This window comes from Heloderma suspectum, chromosome 6 (assembly GCF_057233095.1).
Source record: "Heloderma suspectum isolate Gila_16-S chromosome 6, 16-S_ref, whole genome shotgun sequence".
In the NCBI taxonomy this organism is placed as follows: Eukaryota; Metazoa; Chordata; class Lepidosauria; order Squamata; family Helodermatidae; genus Heloderma; species Heloderma suspectum.
Window position 1 is genome coordinate 43,419,244 of NC_139463.1, and position 17,002 is coordinate 43,436,245.

The 17,002-nt window shown below is 44.3% G+C and overlaps 1 protein-coding gene across 7 annotated transcripts in view; it reads left to right on the top strand.

The window, feature by feature from the left end:
• Positions 1 to 16,412, top strand: part of IKBKB (inhibitor of nuclear factor kappa B kinase subunit beta) — a 38,672-nt gene extending 22,260 nt beyond the window's left edge. For 3 of the 7 annotated variants that reach the window (XM_084804086.1, XM_084804090.1, XM_084804088.1), the window contains 12 exons: positions 2,073 to 2,267; positions 2,751 to 2,865; positions 4,369 to 4,492; positions 5,089 to 5,240; positions 6,221 to 6,282; positions 7,357 to 7,466; positions 9,984 to 10,033; positions 11,805 to 11,904; positions 12,147 to 12,294; positions 12,852 to 12,979; positions 15,309 to 15,399; positions 16,177 to 16,412. In XM_084804086.1, coding sequence (XP_084660212.1) covers positions 2,073 to 2,267; positions 2,751 to 2,865; positions 4,369 to 4,492; positions 5,089 to 5,240; positions 6,221 to 6,282; positions 7,357 to 7,466; positions 9,984 to 10,033; positions 11,805 to 11,904; positions 12,147 to 12,294; positions 12,852 to 12,979; positions 15,309 to 15,399; positions 16,177 to 16,245 — 1,344 coding nt within the window. In that variant the 3' untranslated portion in view covers positions 16,246 to 16,412. Of the gene's footprint in view, positions 1 to 2,072; positions 2,268 to 2,750; positions 2,866 to 4,368; positions 4,493 to 5,088; positions 5,241 to 6,220; positions 6,283 to 7,356; positions 7,467 to 9,983; positions 10,034 to 11,804; positions 11,905 to 12,146; positions 12,521 to 12,851; positions 12,980 to 15,308; positions 15,400 to 16,176 lie in introns of all 7 variants that reach the window. The other 4 variants (XR_014783750.1, XR_014783751.1, XM_084804085.1 and 1 more) reach the window with 2 other exon arrangements.
• Positions 16,413 to 17,002: the final 590 nt, after the last annotated feature.

The following is a 17,002-nucleotide window of genomic DNA, read 5'->3' on the forward strand; positions in this document are numbered from 1 at the left end:
TGAGGAAATCACCAGGTGAGATGGAGCAGTGTGCTTGGGATATAGGAAGGTGGTGGCAGAGAAATTACTCCAAATAAGGGAACAGAGGGGCAACAGGTGTAAGACAGACACACAAGAGACCTAATGGGGGTGGAGAAAGGCAGAAAAATATAAATAATACATTGGCCAAAGGCAGGACAGGTTTGAAAGATTAGAGGGTGAGGAGGAAACACAGAATATATGAGAGAGAGAGAGAGAGAGAGAGAGAGAGAGAGAGAGGAAGTCTCTCATTTGCCCACTTGTGAGAGTAGTTAGGTGGGTGACCACACATGAAAGAGCCTTCTCTGCAGTGGCCCCACACCATTTGAACACGTTTCCATTGGAGGTCTGCCATGCTCTGTCATTGCAGGCTTTTAAGAAGGCCTTGACAACGTATTGTTTTACCTTGGCCTTCTGTTGATATGACTTCTGTTGTTGTTGTTGGTTTTCTTGCCAGTTTTTATTGTTTTTATTGCTATTTTATTGCATTTATGTTTATATCACTTTTAATATTTTAACATTTTAACTATTTTTATATATTTTATTGCTGTGAGCCACCTTTGGGGGGCTTCTGCTCTGAAAGGTAGCCAATAATTTTTTTAAATAAATACAAAATAAACAACATATGTTAAGTTGAAGCGCAGATATTACCTATCCCAAACTGAAGCAGATAGAAGGGGGCTGTTCCACTGTCATCTGGGAGTTTGTCTTTTGGACTGGAGCACTAGGTTGGGTGGGTTACCCCTCATGAATTATTGATGGGCTGGACACCCTAGCTCTTAGACAAGAAGATGCAGCTTGTTACCTAGAAGTATCCAGAAAAACGACCCTTATAGGTTCCTTCAGCCCCATGTGGCATGGACTGTAAACAAAACAAAAACCTGGGTTCTGTTTGAATCCTCCAAGGCATTATAGAAACAAAGTGTATGGGGGGAAAAATAGGAATATGTGAAACTTTCTTACTGAGCAAGGGACAAAATCTCTTTTAACTGTACAGAATTCCTGCTTAAAACCTCGGATTTGGGGGAGGGTTTTGTCCTAAGGTCAAAAGAGGGATGTAGATGACACTGAGGAATGTTCCACCACGGGTGCTTTAGTGCAAAAGATGCAGAATGCAAGAGGAGTTTGCTCGCATATCTTAATGGATGGCTGACTACCCATGCTATTTTTTTCCAGTGAGTCTTTCGGTACTTTCCTCTGTAGGGCGTGGGATAACCAGTCAGTAGGTGAATTGTGACATTATTATATTAGGAACAGAATAGGGCGTTTACACATTCTGAAGATCCCGTGGAGGATGTGAAACACCTTTCCTGTCTATATCATCAGAGAAAAGCTACTGTATACTTTACAAACCATATTGCTCAGATTTCTTCAAGGTTTTCACTCAGTGGCACCAGTTACTAAACTGTCAACTTTTTTCCTTTTTTAAAAATTACTTTTAAGACTTCTATTACGGTATTCAGTATCTTGGAGTAATGTAGTGAATATTGGGGGGAGGGGGTTTTCCACAAGAAGAATCTCTACCTTGGACAGAGATTTTCTTTGACAAGGTAGTTGATAAATATTCAAATTCATAATATATAGAGAAATGGAAAAGATTCATATTGGCTGCTTCATTTCTCTGCTGGAGGAGGTTCATAAAGGGTCCAAGAGTATTTCTCATTTTCTTGCTGCTACAGAGAGGGAATACCAATTCAATCATGTGTATTTATATATGATACAGTGCTTCAACAGGCTACGGCACCTCAGAATGCATGTGGGAAATGGCATGTTGGTGCCAGAATGTCCCCAAGTAAAGCTTATATGGTAGTCACAGAATCTGAGTTGCTTTGATGCAGAATTCTATGGGCATAAAATGTGCACCCTCACTGCCTGTAGTCTCTCTGTCAGATGAGAGAGAGAGTGCGCGTGCTCGAGCAGTTTTGGTAATGGTGGGCTGTATCTATTGTTTTTTTCCTGGACAAATTCTTGAACTGGAGTGAGATCAGGTGTGTCCGGTATAATCTGGCATCTGTTTGAGTTTACCCCTGCCTTATGGGCCTTTCTTTTTGCAGCTGGTTCATATCTTAAACATGGTAACAGGTATTGTGCATGTGTACTCTCTGGCCGAGGAAGAGACCTTGCAGAGTGTGAAAGCCAAGATCCAAGCAGATACGGGCATCCCAGAGCAGGACCAGGAGCTGCTGCAAGAAGGGGGGTTAGCATTATTTCCTGAGAAACCAGCCATTCAGTATCTAGCTGACATAAAGGTGGGTCCAAAAACATTTTTACCCAGGGCCAATCTCTGATTGCTGTTGAGATACTCTCAGCCCGGAGGACCAAGTCCTGCTCTTTCCTTTCATTACAAAGCCTTCAAAGGAATTCTCATTTGTTAAAGAGGGGGAAAGTGTGGGTGTGGGGAAATGGTTTGGTTGAGAGATGGTTTGAGAACCCAGTAAACTTGCTCAGGGAAAGGAAAGAAGGGAAATGGTGAAGAATCAAGGGACAGGGCTATTGAGTAGAAGTGGGCTGCTGATATTATCCGATTGCATTAAAAATGTTGCATTTTTTCCTGCATCTTTCTTCTTTCAGTTAGGACACTAGACTAGTTACACCTTTGGGGAACTAGCAATTGATGTTCTATTGTTGCTGGCCAGGCTTTGGAGAGGGGAGAATTATAGATGTAACCAGATAATGAGTGTACCACTGAGGGTCACCACTCTAGTGAATTTACACTTGTTTTTATCTTGCAGCTAAATGATGCCACAGCTGCTGACACAGGCCTCTTCTTCCTGTTTGACAACCGAAAAGTCACCTACGAGTCTCAGATCTCCCCACGGCCTCATCCAGAAAGCATTAACTGGATCCGTAAGAACTTTATCTGTGTTTAGTGCTGCTGGCGTGGGAAAGGACAATAGATTGTTTCCAGGAGAAGCTGCAGTACTTGCTGCTTTTGTGGCTGAAAATGTAATTCTATTCCTTGCTTTAAAAATAAGAATCCGAATTCTGTACCAAGAAATGCTGCATTTGGTGGCACACACAAATTAAACATATTAAGCACGTTCATGGTAGTGCACACATGTGGTGTAGTGGTTAGAGTGTTGGACTGGGACTTGGGAGATCCAGGTTCTAGTCCCCACTCGGCCATGAAACTTACTGGGTGACTGTAGGCCAGTCACTGACTCTCAGTGGAACCTACCTTACAGGGTTATTTTAAGGATAAAATTAAGGTGAGGATGATCACATATGCCACCTTGGTCTCCTTGGAGGAAAAGGCGGGATATAAATATAATATATAAATAAAATATTTCCTTACTTGGCATGACTTATTTGCTTTTGTTAGTCATGTGGATGGCTAATGAGCTATGCTGTATAAATCCTTGTACTGCCCCAATCAATTTAAGTTCTTCAAGCGCTGAGCTCCCTCTAAGTTGTGAAATTTCTCCAGGCATTACCCTGCACAGTTCCAAGCTTATTTGTAATCATGAGGGCTAGGAACTTGAAAGAAAGAGGCTAATATTGACGTAGTTTGGAATCTTGAGAATCTAGCTATCTTTCATGTTCCTAGCCTTTATGTTTGCAGAGATAAAGAAATCTTATCCTGCACACCATCCTGCACATAGGCTTACAGTGCAGCAGCCTACTACAGCAATTTTCAAGTAGGACATGACTTGGTCCTTTACTCATTTATCATCTCAACAACCCTGTGAGTTAGGCTAATCCAAAAAGGATTAGCTTGCCCACAACTACCAATGATCTTGGGTATTTGAAGCTGGGTCTTCGTTGTCCCAAGCCAAGGAATGCTCTAAACCACATAGAGTCACTACAGGTGGGAGCTCCAAGCTAAACTAGGTGTTTTGAGAGGCTGTTTGCATGATCAGTTATCCTGGGATAATAAACCTTCGAATTGGTTCAATCTGTGCTTTGTTTTGTGGGCAACATCAGAAGTTGGAGTGAACTGATAGGGAGTCAACAACTGCTGGCAAGTTAAGGTGTCACTCTCCAAAATCAACTGGAGATGAGGGCAAGTTCCATTAGTCATACAGACAAAGGCCAAAACAGAAGACAAGTCAGGGAGTAATTTTGGCTTGCTGGTTGCAGGAATATTCAGGACTGAGGGTTTGATTTGATTCCAGAGAGAACTTGGTGTCCAGAGAGAACTTGGTGTCCAGTTAATCAAGAAACCACGCTAGTGTCCATTCAGGGCTTGAGTTAACCTGAAAAAGCCAAAGGACACTAATTTTCATACCCTAGCTACCAGCATGTGGCATATTCTAAGTTTCACAAACCCCATCCGAAGCTGGATTTTCCAGTTTCTGTCCAGCAACCTTGCTCTTCTTGGGGGTGATATTTCTGCTCCTTCTTCCACAGTTCAGGATCCAAAGAAGATCCTGCCCTTCTTCCAGCTGCGCAAAGTATGGGGCCAGGTCTGGCATGCTATCCGAAGTTTGAATGAAGACTTTAACCAGCTTCAGAATGGTCAGCGAGCAGCCATGTAGGTGATACAGCGGTGTTCCTTCTGGAAGGGAGGGCTGTCAGGGGTTCTGTCTACATGCTCAGCCATATCATGAGCAGGCCTGTGTGAACTCTGCACCCTGCAAAAAAAATCCCAAATCCCAGAGAAGCTCTAATTCTGCAACGTTAAAAACACAGGCAGATTTGCATTATATTTGTTTACCTAATTGATTTTTGCTTGCACTAGTTCTGAGCGAAAGTGTGGGCCTTTTCCTGGAAGTCCTGCTCAGTGGCCATCTGAAATTCCACAATGCCCCCACCAGCACCATCTATTGTCCTGCTCATGCTTGCAGTTTCTGGGGCTAAAAACCTTATTTAAAAAAACCAACTGAGGAAAAAAAGACTGAAGCACTAATTGTCAGGTTGATGAAGTCTCTCTTTGGTACTAACATCTGTGTGAAATGCACACAGCTCTGAATATAGGCTCTGGTGTCTGTGAGACTGAAACCGTGGGTTAAAAGGTTTGGGCCATGTTGCTGTGCTGACAGTGGGTGGGGCTGGTGGCTGTGGAACGCAGGTGTGGGGAACATGGATGCAAGGCAGTCAGTGGGCCTCTTCCTCTCCCTGGCTTCCTAGGAGGAACCTGCTGCGGCACAACAGCACCCTTTCCAAGATGAAAAATAACATGGCCTCCCTGTCCCAGCAGCTGAAGGCAAAGCTGGACTTCTTCAAAACCAGCATCCAGATTGACCTGGAGAAGTACAATGAGCAAATTGAATTTGGGATCAGTGAGTTTTACTCTTTTCATGAGATGCAAGCAGATGCTAGGAGAGGCTGGTAGTCTATTCTCTAGCTTTGTTTGTCTTGGTCGCCAAGTTACGCCAACAGCAGCATCCCATGCTGCTGTTCTTGCTGGACTGGACCACTTCAGAGTGCAAGAAAGGGATTGCAAGTCTCAATTCTTCCCCATGCCCCAAACCCTTGGCTCATGTCAGGAAAAAGGCTAGGCTAGAATCCTCCTCCCTGACCTGGTAGTTTTCTCTGTGCGGGGAGTTTGTGGCATGAGGGAAAATTCAAACCTGCAGCAGATTTTCAGTGGTGCTTTGGCTTGACATGCTTAAGAAATAACTTTATCCTCCCATCTATGTATTGTGTAGCTTGGCACTTGATTGGGCGAGGAAGTAGATTGCTGGCCTCTCCATCCCCTCTCATTGCACGTAGTGCCAAACGTTGTGCTGTGTGTGTGTGTGTGTGTGTGTGTGTGTGACCACCGATCCCACCCTCACCCCATCTTTAAAATCAGAATCCAGTTGGACGGTTCCCTACTTTTCACAGGCCCTTTTTCTGGCTATAGTGGCTCAGGGCTTCCCATCTAGCCCCTAGGGCAGTCCTAGATCCCAAAGACCTCCCACCTTATTATCAGCCTTTGCACACTCTGAGACACAGACAAGATCTCTTCAGCTTTAGTCTTCCCAGTGTGAACAGCAACCGAGACCCTTCAGACAATGCTCAGTTCAGAATGCAGCCCATGTTAAAAATCGGTTGCTGACCAAGGCCCTATGATGTCTTTTGTGTCTGTGTTCGGTAAAACATGTGCTGACTCAATATTGTCCTAAATCCCTCTATTTTCTCATCAGACTTGGGTTTCATCGGTTTTATTATGCTTCTTGAGAAGGCTCAAACAGACATTTTCCTTATTTAGGAAGGGGCATTTGGGTTTGTTTGTTCTTTTTTAATTTTGAAAACCATTGCTCTGTTCTCGTTACAGCCTCTGAGAAACTGCTGCTTGCTTGGAAGGAAATGGAGCAGGCTGTAGAGCTCTGTGGAAGGGTAGGTTTTGGCTTTCTTTACTTGAATAAGTGTTTTTCCTCTGCTCTCATACAGGCTGGCCAAAAATTACCAAGCCAGAACGTGTGAGAGGGGAAGAGGGGTGGGAACTGAGTCTCTCCAGGGAGGTTTCCTCAATTGTTCTTAGGCTGGCAGTACTTCAGTGAATGCAGGACCAGGCATGGTATTTCAGAGCGGGGGGCGGGGATGTATCAAAAGAGATTTAAGATTAACAGTAACCAAGATTCAAATGCCCATGCTTGGATAAATTTAAGATTACATTGTTTAAAAGTAAAAAGTGTATTCTAGGAGTATTTGTTGTGGTTATTTACTTACCTCTCGTATAACTCTAGCAGTGTTATCAGCACAGGTCATACAGTCACCCTTTCTTTTTCTTTTCTTTTTTTGAGTAAAACAATTTCAGCCATTGACATGAGTACACCCATTTAAGTGTTTTATGCCAGCAGCAACAACCCACCCACAAGGCTCCCCATTTTTCACCCATTGGTGGGAAAGCAATTAATCACCCCTTTCTGCCTCCACCCCTTCCCCATGTTGCAGCTACAAGCAACTTAGCAGCATCCCCAACTGCATTTCCCCAGATAATAATCATTTAAAAAAACCAGTGCACCAGGAGACTTGGATAACATTGGACTACACTGCGGGGTTACTATATGCTACGCTGTGCTCCTCTGCTGGCTCTTGGCCCAGTATAGCAGGTTCACTTGTATCCCCCCATGGCGGGCCTGCTGGGAAAGCCGCTGTGAGTTTCAAGACCAAAGACCTTCTGAGATATGAAACCATGAGATATGGTTTGAGACGGTGACGTTTGAGCAGTCAGACCAATGGCAGCAAGATGGGTCCAGACACAGTTGCCTGATCTTAAAAGGGTTTTTCTTCCATCCTCCTTGGGTATGAGATCATCTTCTCATTGCAAGCCAGGGAGTGTTTAAGACTGTGGCTGAAGGGTTGATTACCTGCAGCCTGAGCAGCTGGGAGCACATTTCTTACCATATGGCTAAACAACTCCTGATCTCCTGTTGCTCTGTTCTTGTCCCCTTCCTTTGCCTCTCCAAGGAGGAAGAAGTTGAGCAGCTGGTGAAGAAGACAATGGCCCTGCAAACAGACATTGTAGATCTGCAGAGAATCCCACAGGGCTGGAAACAAGGGAGCTCCTTGGATGACCTGTAAGTAGCTGCTTGTGGGCTCCTGTTGTGGTTTTAACCCTTTCCTGAAGAGATTATTCTCTCCAGTATCGACCGGCCTGGTGCAGCAGAAAACAGCCTCCTTTGCCAGTATGTCTATCAGTCATCTGCCTTGGCAAGAGGCCAGATATGTGTGTAATGCATCAAACCGGATAGCCTTTGTTTGAGTTGTCTTGAAGACAGCTTTAAGAGTTCACACAATATGACACCCCATCATGGGTTGTTGTATGAAACAAGCCACTGTGGGTTGTCATGTCGTCCAGACCTCTTCCCGCACAGTGACATGTTTGGGGACAACAAGCCACCCTGGCAACCCATGGTTAGTTGTAGGGGTTGTTTTATCCATGATGGGTTGGCGTGTTATCCAAACCTGGCAGAGCCAACCCATTGTGGGTTGGGGTGATCAGGTACAGAGCCACTCTTCCCGATTGTGCCCACCGGAGCCACCTCAAGCCTCCCTTGACAGCCCCTCCAACAATGCCCAAACAGCCTTTGGAGGGGCTGTCACTCGTTCGCCAACCTCTTAAAAAAAAAAAAAAATTGGCCCCCAACATTTGTGCAAATGGGGACGAAAGATACATTCTTTATTTTTTTGGCCCCAGGAATGTGCACAGATGCGTTCGTAATTATTATTTTTTTTGGTCCGTCTTTCTCAGTTGCGCAAGTGCACACTTTCTGTTGAATATATATAGCCTGTCAATGCCCTTGTATATTTTAGCTGTCAAAGGGAAGGAAGTGCAATATGAAACATACAAGGAAATGGTTAAGTCGAGACTGCATATAGGCTAATTTAAAAGCAGTTTACAGTGGCAGGTCAGGAAAAGGGGACAAGATCACCCACTCAGCAAGATGATCTCCAGGGTTTTAAGTGTTCAGCTGACACTTGTGGGTGCCCTGCTTCCATTCCACACTTCCCCAAGTCTCCAGCAAGTCTTTTTAAGACAGATCTAGGCTCCCCACACCTTTTCGCGGCTCCCATTCAGAGTAACTGCTCTGGATAGAAGCTGTGAAAAGGGATCACCCTTTTCTGTAGCTTGAAATGGTAATGTTAAGGAAAAGGTTTACCACTTGATTCCAGTGAATGTATACTTGAGCTCAGTTCTCATCCTGTCACTTTTGTACTGCTAAGGAAATATCAAGAATCTTCTGGGCCAGGGATAGCTTTTGTTCACGTATAACTGCTATTAGATGTAATCTCAAGGATTTGAGAGGGTTAAGTTGGTAAATGAACAGTGGATCTGTATTTACTCCACTGAGAAGCTTGAAGTACAGTAAAATCACATGGCACAGAATTTGAAGGTTTGTACAAACATGCCGTGCGCTTGCGCATGCACATACAATCCCCAGATTTGTGCCATGGACACTAAGGGAGGTGCAGTAGAAAAGGAGAAGAGGCATTATTTGTGGAAATAAGTTATGTCAAGGAAAGGGGATTTCTGTATTGAGAGCTGTGACCAGAGGGGACTCAAGTGGAGGATGGTGAAACATACAGGAAACAGATTTATAAATGCAGATTTTAAAGTGCTTTATAGGCTTTTGTTTCGCCCTATGAAGTACGTTGCTTTCATTTCCATTTTACAGGATATTGGAGAGAGCAATCCTATGCCCCCTAGACAGAGACTGGGGGACCATAGGATACTTTGGATTCCTGGATCTGAGGTCAGGGACACCGCTTCAGCCTTGGACCTAGGAGTCTGAGCTCCCTCCCCCTTGTAGCCAGTGCAGAAAGAGCCATGCTGCCTGCCTCTCCGAGGTTGCCAAGGCAGCCTCGGAGAGGACAGGAAAAGGGCATTCCCATGGGTGGGGAGGGGAGGAGACTGGGGAAGCTAACTTACGCTGTATCCAGAGGCCTCCCCAACCACCTTCCCTCCCCATCTCCCATGCCTCAGCTAGATGGGCGAAAACACCCATATAGCTACAACATAGGGCGAGCACGGAAGCAAAGTTTGCCTCTGCTGCTCCTCCACCTCTTCATTGGATGGCTGTAAGCCTCTGAGTTCAGAGGCTTATGGCCCTCCCCATAGGATTGTGCCCTAAAGCTTAAGAGAGTGATTTGCCCAAGGCCATACAAGAGGTCTTGAACTATGTTGCCCATGTCACAGTCCAGCACTCTGCCTCTTAACAATGTTAAGAGGCTTTGAATATTTTGTACAAAGGCAAGATACACGTTTTGGTTAATAATCAAAATGGGATCCATTTCCCCTTCTTCCTCCTGACATGGTCCTAGGGTGTTCCAGGACTAGGCTTTTATCATGCTATCGCCCTGCCTCATTTACAGAATTTTACAAGGAGTCCAGACAATGACGTCTCCCACCCATAACCCTCCCACCCATGTTTTCTCCCCACTTCCATCTTTTTTCTTAGTGCAGAAAATCCATTAAGGGGGAACAGCTACACAATGTCTTCTGATTGGCATAATTCATTTTCTTGGACCCTGAAAGACTGTGTTGCAGATCTGTATTCCTAATATGCCTATTGTATTTCCTGTTTCTTTTATAGAGAGGAACAAGCAAGGGACTTGTGCCGGAAACTGAGGGAAAAGCCAAGAGGTAAAAGGCTTTGTAGTACTGGAATTTTGCTGCAGTATGTGCTGTTTCAAAGCTGGGCATGGGAGAAGAGGAAGTGCTGTGCAGAATCCAGTTCTTCTCTCAGTATCCATATACTCTACCCTTCTCCTTTCCTAGTAGCTTAATCAGTCTCTTGTCCTACAAAACACAGAACAGAGCACTGTGGGTATTCTGAAGACCATTATTGTGGAATAGTTAGTTGTCCCTTAACACACTTTTACCCTCCTTTCTGTTCACACTAGGGATGCTGGAGAACTTCAAGATGGACTAAAATGAGTCTGGATTTCTAAGAATCCGCTGCAGCCTCCTCAGGCCATGTGGAATCTCTGGACTTTTGGATCTTTTTTTTACATTCCCCAAATTTTTGCTAATTTATTTGTAGAAAAATATGCAGGTTTCTGCTGAGACATATGCCATCCTGGAAAATATATGTGGGGAGAAGTTGAATGGAATGGGGGACAATAAACTAAATGTTATGTTCTAACAAAAATGATGTAAATTGTTGCAGGTCCTCGTACAGAATTATTTGCGTATTTTTCCGCCTAACGGATTTTTTTAAAAAAATCTGTCTGTGACCAGACACCGGAATGAACGACACCACACAATCCATGAAACACACGGGATGGATTTCACAAAATCCAGACCTCCCTAGTTCACACAGTAAGGGATGGCTAAAGAGTGGTGAAAGTCTGGACTTTCTTCATGTTTCCAAAATAAAAGTGGTGTCTAATCCATGTTAGCAAGTGCAAGTAGTAGGTAATCTGGAATAAAAGACGTAGATTAACATAGAATTGTGCTGCCACAAACATGCATTGAAAGAACAGAGGAAAAGAATCTCAGCTTCTACTAGGCTTTAACTGCCTTTACTGCAGGGATGGGGAACTTCAGCCCTGGAGCCCAAATTCCACCCTTCTGGGGTCCCACTCTGGCCCTCCAGGGTTCCCACTCTGGCCCTCCAGGGTTCCCCAGAGGGCTACCTCCCCTTTCCCCCGACTGCTGATTGTCTGCCAGTTGTTTGGTGGTTTCTCAGCTTTTGCAGTTTTTTTCCCTTTCTAAAGGTTGAAATGCCTCCCTTAAGGCTTAGTAACTAAGACAGTAAGAGCTTCAAGCTAAAATATGCTGGAATTTTTTGTGTGTTTGGCCCTGCACCTTTTGCATTTGGCCCCACCCACCTCTGAATTTGGCCCCTGAGAGCTTCTCTGAAATTGAATTCACCTTGGGCTGAAAAAGCCCCTCCCCCCCCCCACTTTACTGTGTGAATAGAAGGGGGAGCACCAGCATGAATATTTGAGCATTAATTCACATGAATGTTAGAATTTGGTGAGAGATGGGTTACTTCACAAGCAGTGAGTGTAATGTCAGCTGCAAAGCAGTAATCTAATTACAAACTATGGTAACACGAAATCCAGTGTAGGAAGGCTTGTGCTGCAGTGACTTTTATTCTGTCACCCACACTGTCACACCCTCATTCACTACTCTGAAAGCCTCATCTCACTGTGCTAAAAATTGCCTCTGCTATCACTGAGCAATGTTGAAGAATGTGCTCTCCAAATATGGAATGGTGATTCCAGCCTGCATTGGAGGCAGTGATGAGAGGTGGTATTAATTATGCTGGTATAGGTGCAGTCTCTATAGCATCCCAGCAGTTGCATAAAGGAATGCCAAATATGAGAGCTGTCTTCTTTTATCGTGTTTTTTTATGCGCTCTCTCCTGCCCAATGTGTCAGTTGATTTTGTATATTCCTCTCTCTAGACCAAAGGAGTAGCGGAGACAGCCAAGAAGTAGTGCGACTACTCCTACAGGCAATCCAAACCTTTGAAAAGAAAGTCCGCCTCCTCTATGTTCAGCTCAGGTAGGACATCCCCTCACTCCCTCCGAAAACCCATTGTAACAAAGAGATTTTGCTGGTTACTTGGAACAAACCTTGGGGGCGGGGGGGGGGGGATTCTATGTAGTGCACATGGGCAGTTTTCACAAGATAACCGTGACCTCCTGTATCTATCCAAAAGCAGTGAACAGTAAATCTTCTGTCCCCACCCACAGTGTTTTGTTGTGATTGCTGCTGAGAGGTGACAAGACTATCATTCTTTACAGTAATACAGTTGTCTGCAAGCAAAAGGCACTGGAGTTGTTTCCTAAAGTGGATGAGGTGATGAGCCTGATGAATGAAGATGAGAAAACAGTTGTCAGGCTTCAGGAGAAACGGCAGAAAGAATTGTGGAACCTGCTGAAAATTGCCTGCGTGAGTGAAGTGGAAAAGAGTGTACGTGTGTAACATCAAAATTGTCTCCATGTGGCGGAGATCAAGCAGTATAGCTGTGTCTGCTTGTTTCTACTTTCTGGGACCTCTTTGTCCCTCATCTTATCTACTGAGGAACCTCTGTATGATTGCCAGAAAATTCCTGCATGTTGCACAAATTGTGAGGAGTGCCCTGGACCCACTCTGGGTTACAAGAGACACTGACCAGGTGTGTTGGTCTTCATGTTAACTGAGAGTACCCTAGATTACACCCATTACTCCCTTGTTGCTGAACACCACAGGATAAACTTGGTAGAAAGCTCTCCTCCAGGGAAGCTTGTCTTCTATTACTGATCTTCTGTTGGAGGAAACTCAAGGTTCCCTGGAAGTTTGAAATGCAGCTGCCATTTTAAAAACCTTGTTCCATGCTGATATGAACACATCCCATCCCCTCTCCTCTTGATTCCTGGAAGGGAGGTGATGCAATGCTTCCTACTGAAAATCATTTATTTCTCCATTTAGCATGCAAAAAGTTTAATCTGTCTTTTCCACTCTGGCAGAGCAAGGTGCGTGGGCCTGTCAGTGGGAGCCCAGACAGCATGAACACATCACGCCTTTGTAACCCCGGTCAGCTTTCACTGCAGGTCACAGCCCCACACAGCAATTTAGTGGACTGTGGAATTAAAAGGTAATGTTAGAAGTGATAATTTGATGTCATAGTTGTAGGTTACCTCTGCAGTGATAGTCCTGCACGTTACGCTCCTAATTGGACAGTTGAATTGGATCTTGTCTTTATTTATTTACAGTCTTATATCCCTTTAAAATCTGGTCCTTGAGCAGTTTCTCTTGTTTGAGAAACTCTGGGAAAATAGCAGGTATGCTAATACCAGAAATTGCTCTAATAGAACCTTTAAGCTGCTCCTGTGATGGGTTTGCGCAGATTCAGAAACAAAACATATCCAATTCCGTCATTGGGCAGACAGCGGAATGAAAGGCACCTGACAATCCATGAAACACAGAATGAATTTTTCACAATCCATACATCCCTAGTTCACACTAGGAATTTTTCCCTTGACAGGTCAGTACAGCCGTGTTTAATTTGTTACCACTTCCTCTTACTGCACATAGTCTTTGTGCTTTGCCTCCACACATACGTAGTCAGATGACTGGACCATCTAGCCCAGTTTTATCTACCTTTGATTGGCAGCAGTGTTCTAAGGTTTCAGCTGGAGGTTGTTCCCTGCACCTACCTGGAATCCTCTTAACTGGAGATGCCAGAAACTGGACGTGGGGCCTTCTCTATGTAAAACATGTGCTCTGCCACAGAACTCTGGCACTGCAGAGTTCAGTGCCACAAGTTATTTTTATATATCAAAAGTTCTACCTTTTGGCATATGGACAGCGTTTCAACTATGAACTAATCCTTGCTCTTGCCACACCCTGCAAAAAGAAGAGGCTGTTAGTTATCCTGCACTCCCAAATGCCATCACAGCAGCACTACTGAAATATCTTGATCAGAGGCTTCGGTTCACAGGAAAACTCGCGTTCACTGGGTTGGATTCAGATTTACATTGATTTACAACAGATCAGCTATGCCAGTGGAAGTGGACTTCCCCACCCTGCCTCCCCCTGGCAGCTCCTCCAGCCCCTTGAAAATGCTATGCAGAATCAGGAGACCCTCCTGAATGGGGTGAGCCGAGTTGGGGAAGATCCCCCCAAATTGGGTGGACGAACCTTCCATGAACAGTGCTCCTCCTATCATGGAAGGTCCCTTCCCGTTGCAGAAGGCAGATCCTGGATCCAACCCTGGTTCTTTACAACGGAGCTGGGGCACCCTTTGGCCCTCCAGATGTTGTTGATCTGCATCTCCCACAATCTCTGGCCATTGGCCATGCTGGCTGGGGTGGATGGGAGTTGGAGTCTGAAGAGTCTCAGATTCTCCACCTCTGCTTTATAAGAACTAGTAAGTTTCTCAGGTCGCTTCACTTGAATTACTGTGTACTGCAGTACGCAGGGAATATCTCTCAGATTGGAGTCCACTAGAACTGACCACTCAAGCCAGCGCCAGACTTCAAGAATAGAGGAGTCCTGTGCTTCAGGGTGCCTGAACATGAGAGAAATGCATGGAGGTCAAGAATTCAGCACAGAATTAGAGACTGCGCAGCATGATGAAAATGTATTTAAAGTTCCCACATTGTCTTTTCCTGTATCTGATACATAGCTGTTAAGGCTATAGGCCAGAACCTTGTGTTCACCAGCAATTTTGGACTGCAACTCTCACCAGCTCAAGCTTGCATGGTCAATGGTTGGGGATAATGGGAGTTGTAGTTCAAAACATCTGGAGGGCACCAGGTTGCCTACTCCCCTATAGGCAATACTGGTCACAAGTTTCCTTTTGACACTAATATTGGATTACTCATATCGGGGGTAAAAATCAAGTAAACCATGTGTGAATTGTGGCATATGTTTGGCTGAAGGTCAATGCTTCAGTAAGGAGATACTACATCTGGGTACATGTACCCAGAGCCAAACAAATTGGCCCACTAATTCACCCATGACAACGCGCATGCTTTTTCTCAAAGCAACTAATGAATTCTGTGTTGTGTGTTTTTTGTGAAAATATATATTGTCCCCAGTTACCCATTCCTACCTGTCCTCATATATTCATCCAAAAGAAGCTGTTCTAGTAGAAACAATGCCCAGGATCTAAAATATATCCTGAGTTTCGCTGTGTGCCCATAAGGCTTTACATTTAATTCTCCTTGAAGAGCACCTCCTCAATCACAGGGCACACTGCTGCTGAAATTGAGAAAAGTTAGAAAAGCAATTTGTGATAGAGTTCAAAGACACCCCCCCCCCCCGAATATTTTCACTGGGTTAGTGCAAGTCTGTTGAAAGAACTACTTTGGCTCTCATGATTAAGGCAAAAATTAGCAGTGATTAAGCAACTGGCTTTCCTTTATACCATTTCTTATGAGATCCTCTTTTAAATCAGTCTTCTGTAACTTGTATTTTAGTGATGAGCTGCTGATGGAATCTCAAAGCCTCTGCAGTCAGCTGGAGAATGTGATGCTTGACACAATGAAGGATCAAGAGCACAGCTTTATGGTAACACCTCATTTTATGATGTAAAGCGGTGTGGGGAGGGCACAACCTTTTTCAGGTTGGGGGCCATGTTGGGTGACTTATCAAAGGCCACAGGACAAAAGGGGGCATGTCCAAAGCTAGAAAAGGGTTTTCATGTGTAGTCATTGCGGCCCAAAAATCTGGCAGGGAAACTTAATTATTGTTTAATAACTGAATCTATTATGCATCATGTCTTATTACTTTATGTTCCCCCATTTTATCTCATCCTGTCTTTTTATAATGAACACTCATTATAAAGGATGCATTCATATGCACGGATGCACACACACACTCTCATACTCCATGAATAGTTTTACTGGCATCCATTTACTGTGTACAGTTTTGTAAATCAATCAAGTGTTATAGCACTTTCTCTGTTGCTGCTCTTTTGTTTCCTGGTGGTCGTGCTGCACCATTTTGGGGGGATGTTGTGGGGGGGCTGCATTTGGCAAATGCTCTTTCCATCCCTGCTGTCAAAGGATGAGGTATAGGAGGGAAATGAGAGAAACACTAACTTGTTCCCAGCTGGCTAGCCATGTTTAATACTCTTTAAAAAGGCACAGGAAACACAAATAACTTTTGTGGAGAGAAAGTTTAGTTAACCCACACTTTAACACTGATCATGGTCATACAGAAGATGCTTGATTTATTCTAGCAAACCATGTTTTTAGAAATGGGAAGTACATTTTGGGAATTGGAGGAAAAATGACACATACTCTATGTGTGAGGTGTCAAAATCATCATTTGTTTTGTTTTTAGGCTTTGGACTGGAGTTGGCTGAAACTTCAAGTGGAAGAAAGAGAGAACCCAGAGCAAACCCAGATGTGAAAAAGGCATTAATTAAGCAGCTTAAAAGCTAACTTTATGTTGGTGACTTAGTATTATTACAGCTGGTTTCTTGATGAGAAACCTGGACCTCTTGCTTACTGTAGACTATACCAGTGCTGTACTTGACTCTTAGATCATCTGTACATAAACTGTATTGTTTTTCTGTACTGCTTGGAGTGTGAATTCTCTATCTAGACCTCTAATGTTTCTGTGGCCCACCTAGGTCCTGGCTGTTTCCATCTTGGTTCTTAATTGCAGACTTCTGCCACGCAAAGGAACATGTGGGGCCAATACTAGGATATAGCAGACATTCAAGATAGGCTAGCATTCAGTAGTTCTTCTGAGGACAGCCTTCGCCAAATAAACAAGGGTTATTCCCTTCCACTTGCTTTCTAGGATGGGCTCTGCAAATAACTCTGCCCATAGACTCTATCCGGTAGGAGTACTCTGTTCTGGCACTCCAATTCCCCAAATTTTGGGGGTAGCTGGTTGACCAGAACCTGTCTTCTTTGCTCTGGCCTTGGATTAACCAGTTACAGCAATGTTTTTCACTAGTTCTAGCCAATGCTGCTTGCACTTCTGTGTATCCTATAGGGAAGATTCCTACAGTGTTCTATGCTGGTATAGCTTAGCCTCAAAGATAGGCCTAGCTGCCAGACTAGCTTTACCAAGGAGACTCAAGCAGCTGAGGCAAGGAGTGTCGTCTGCCAGCAGGTTACAAGCATATTGGCTTAATAGCGTAAAAGTCACATATATG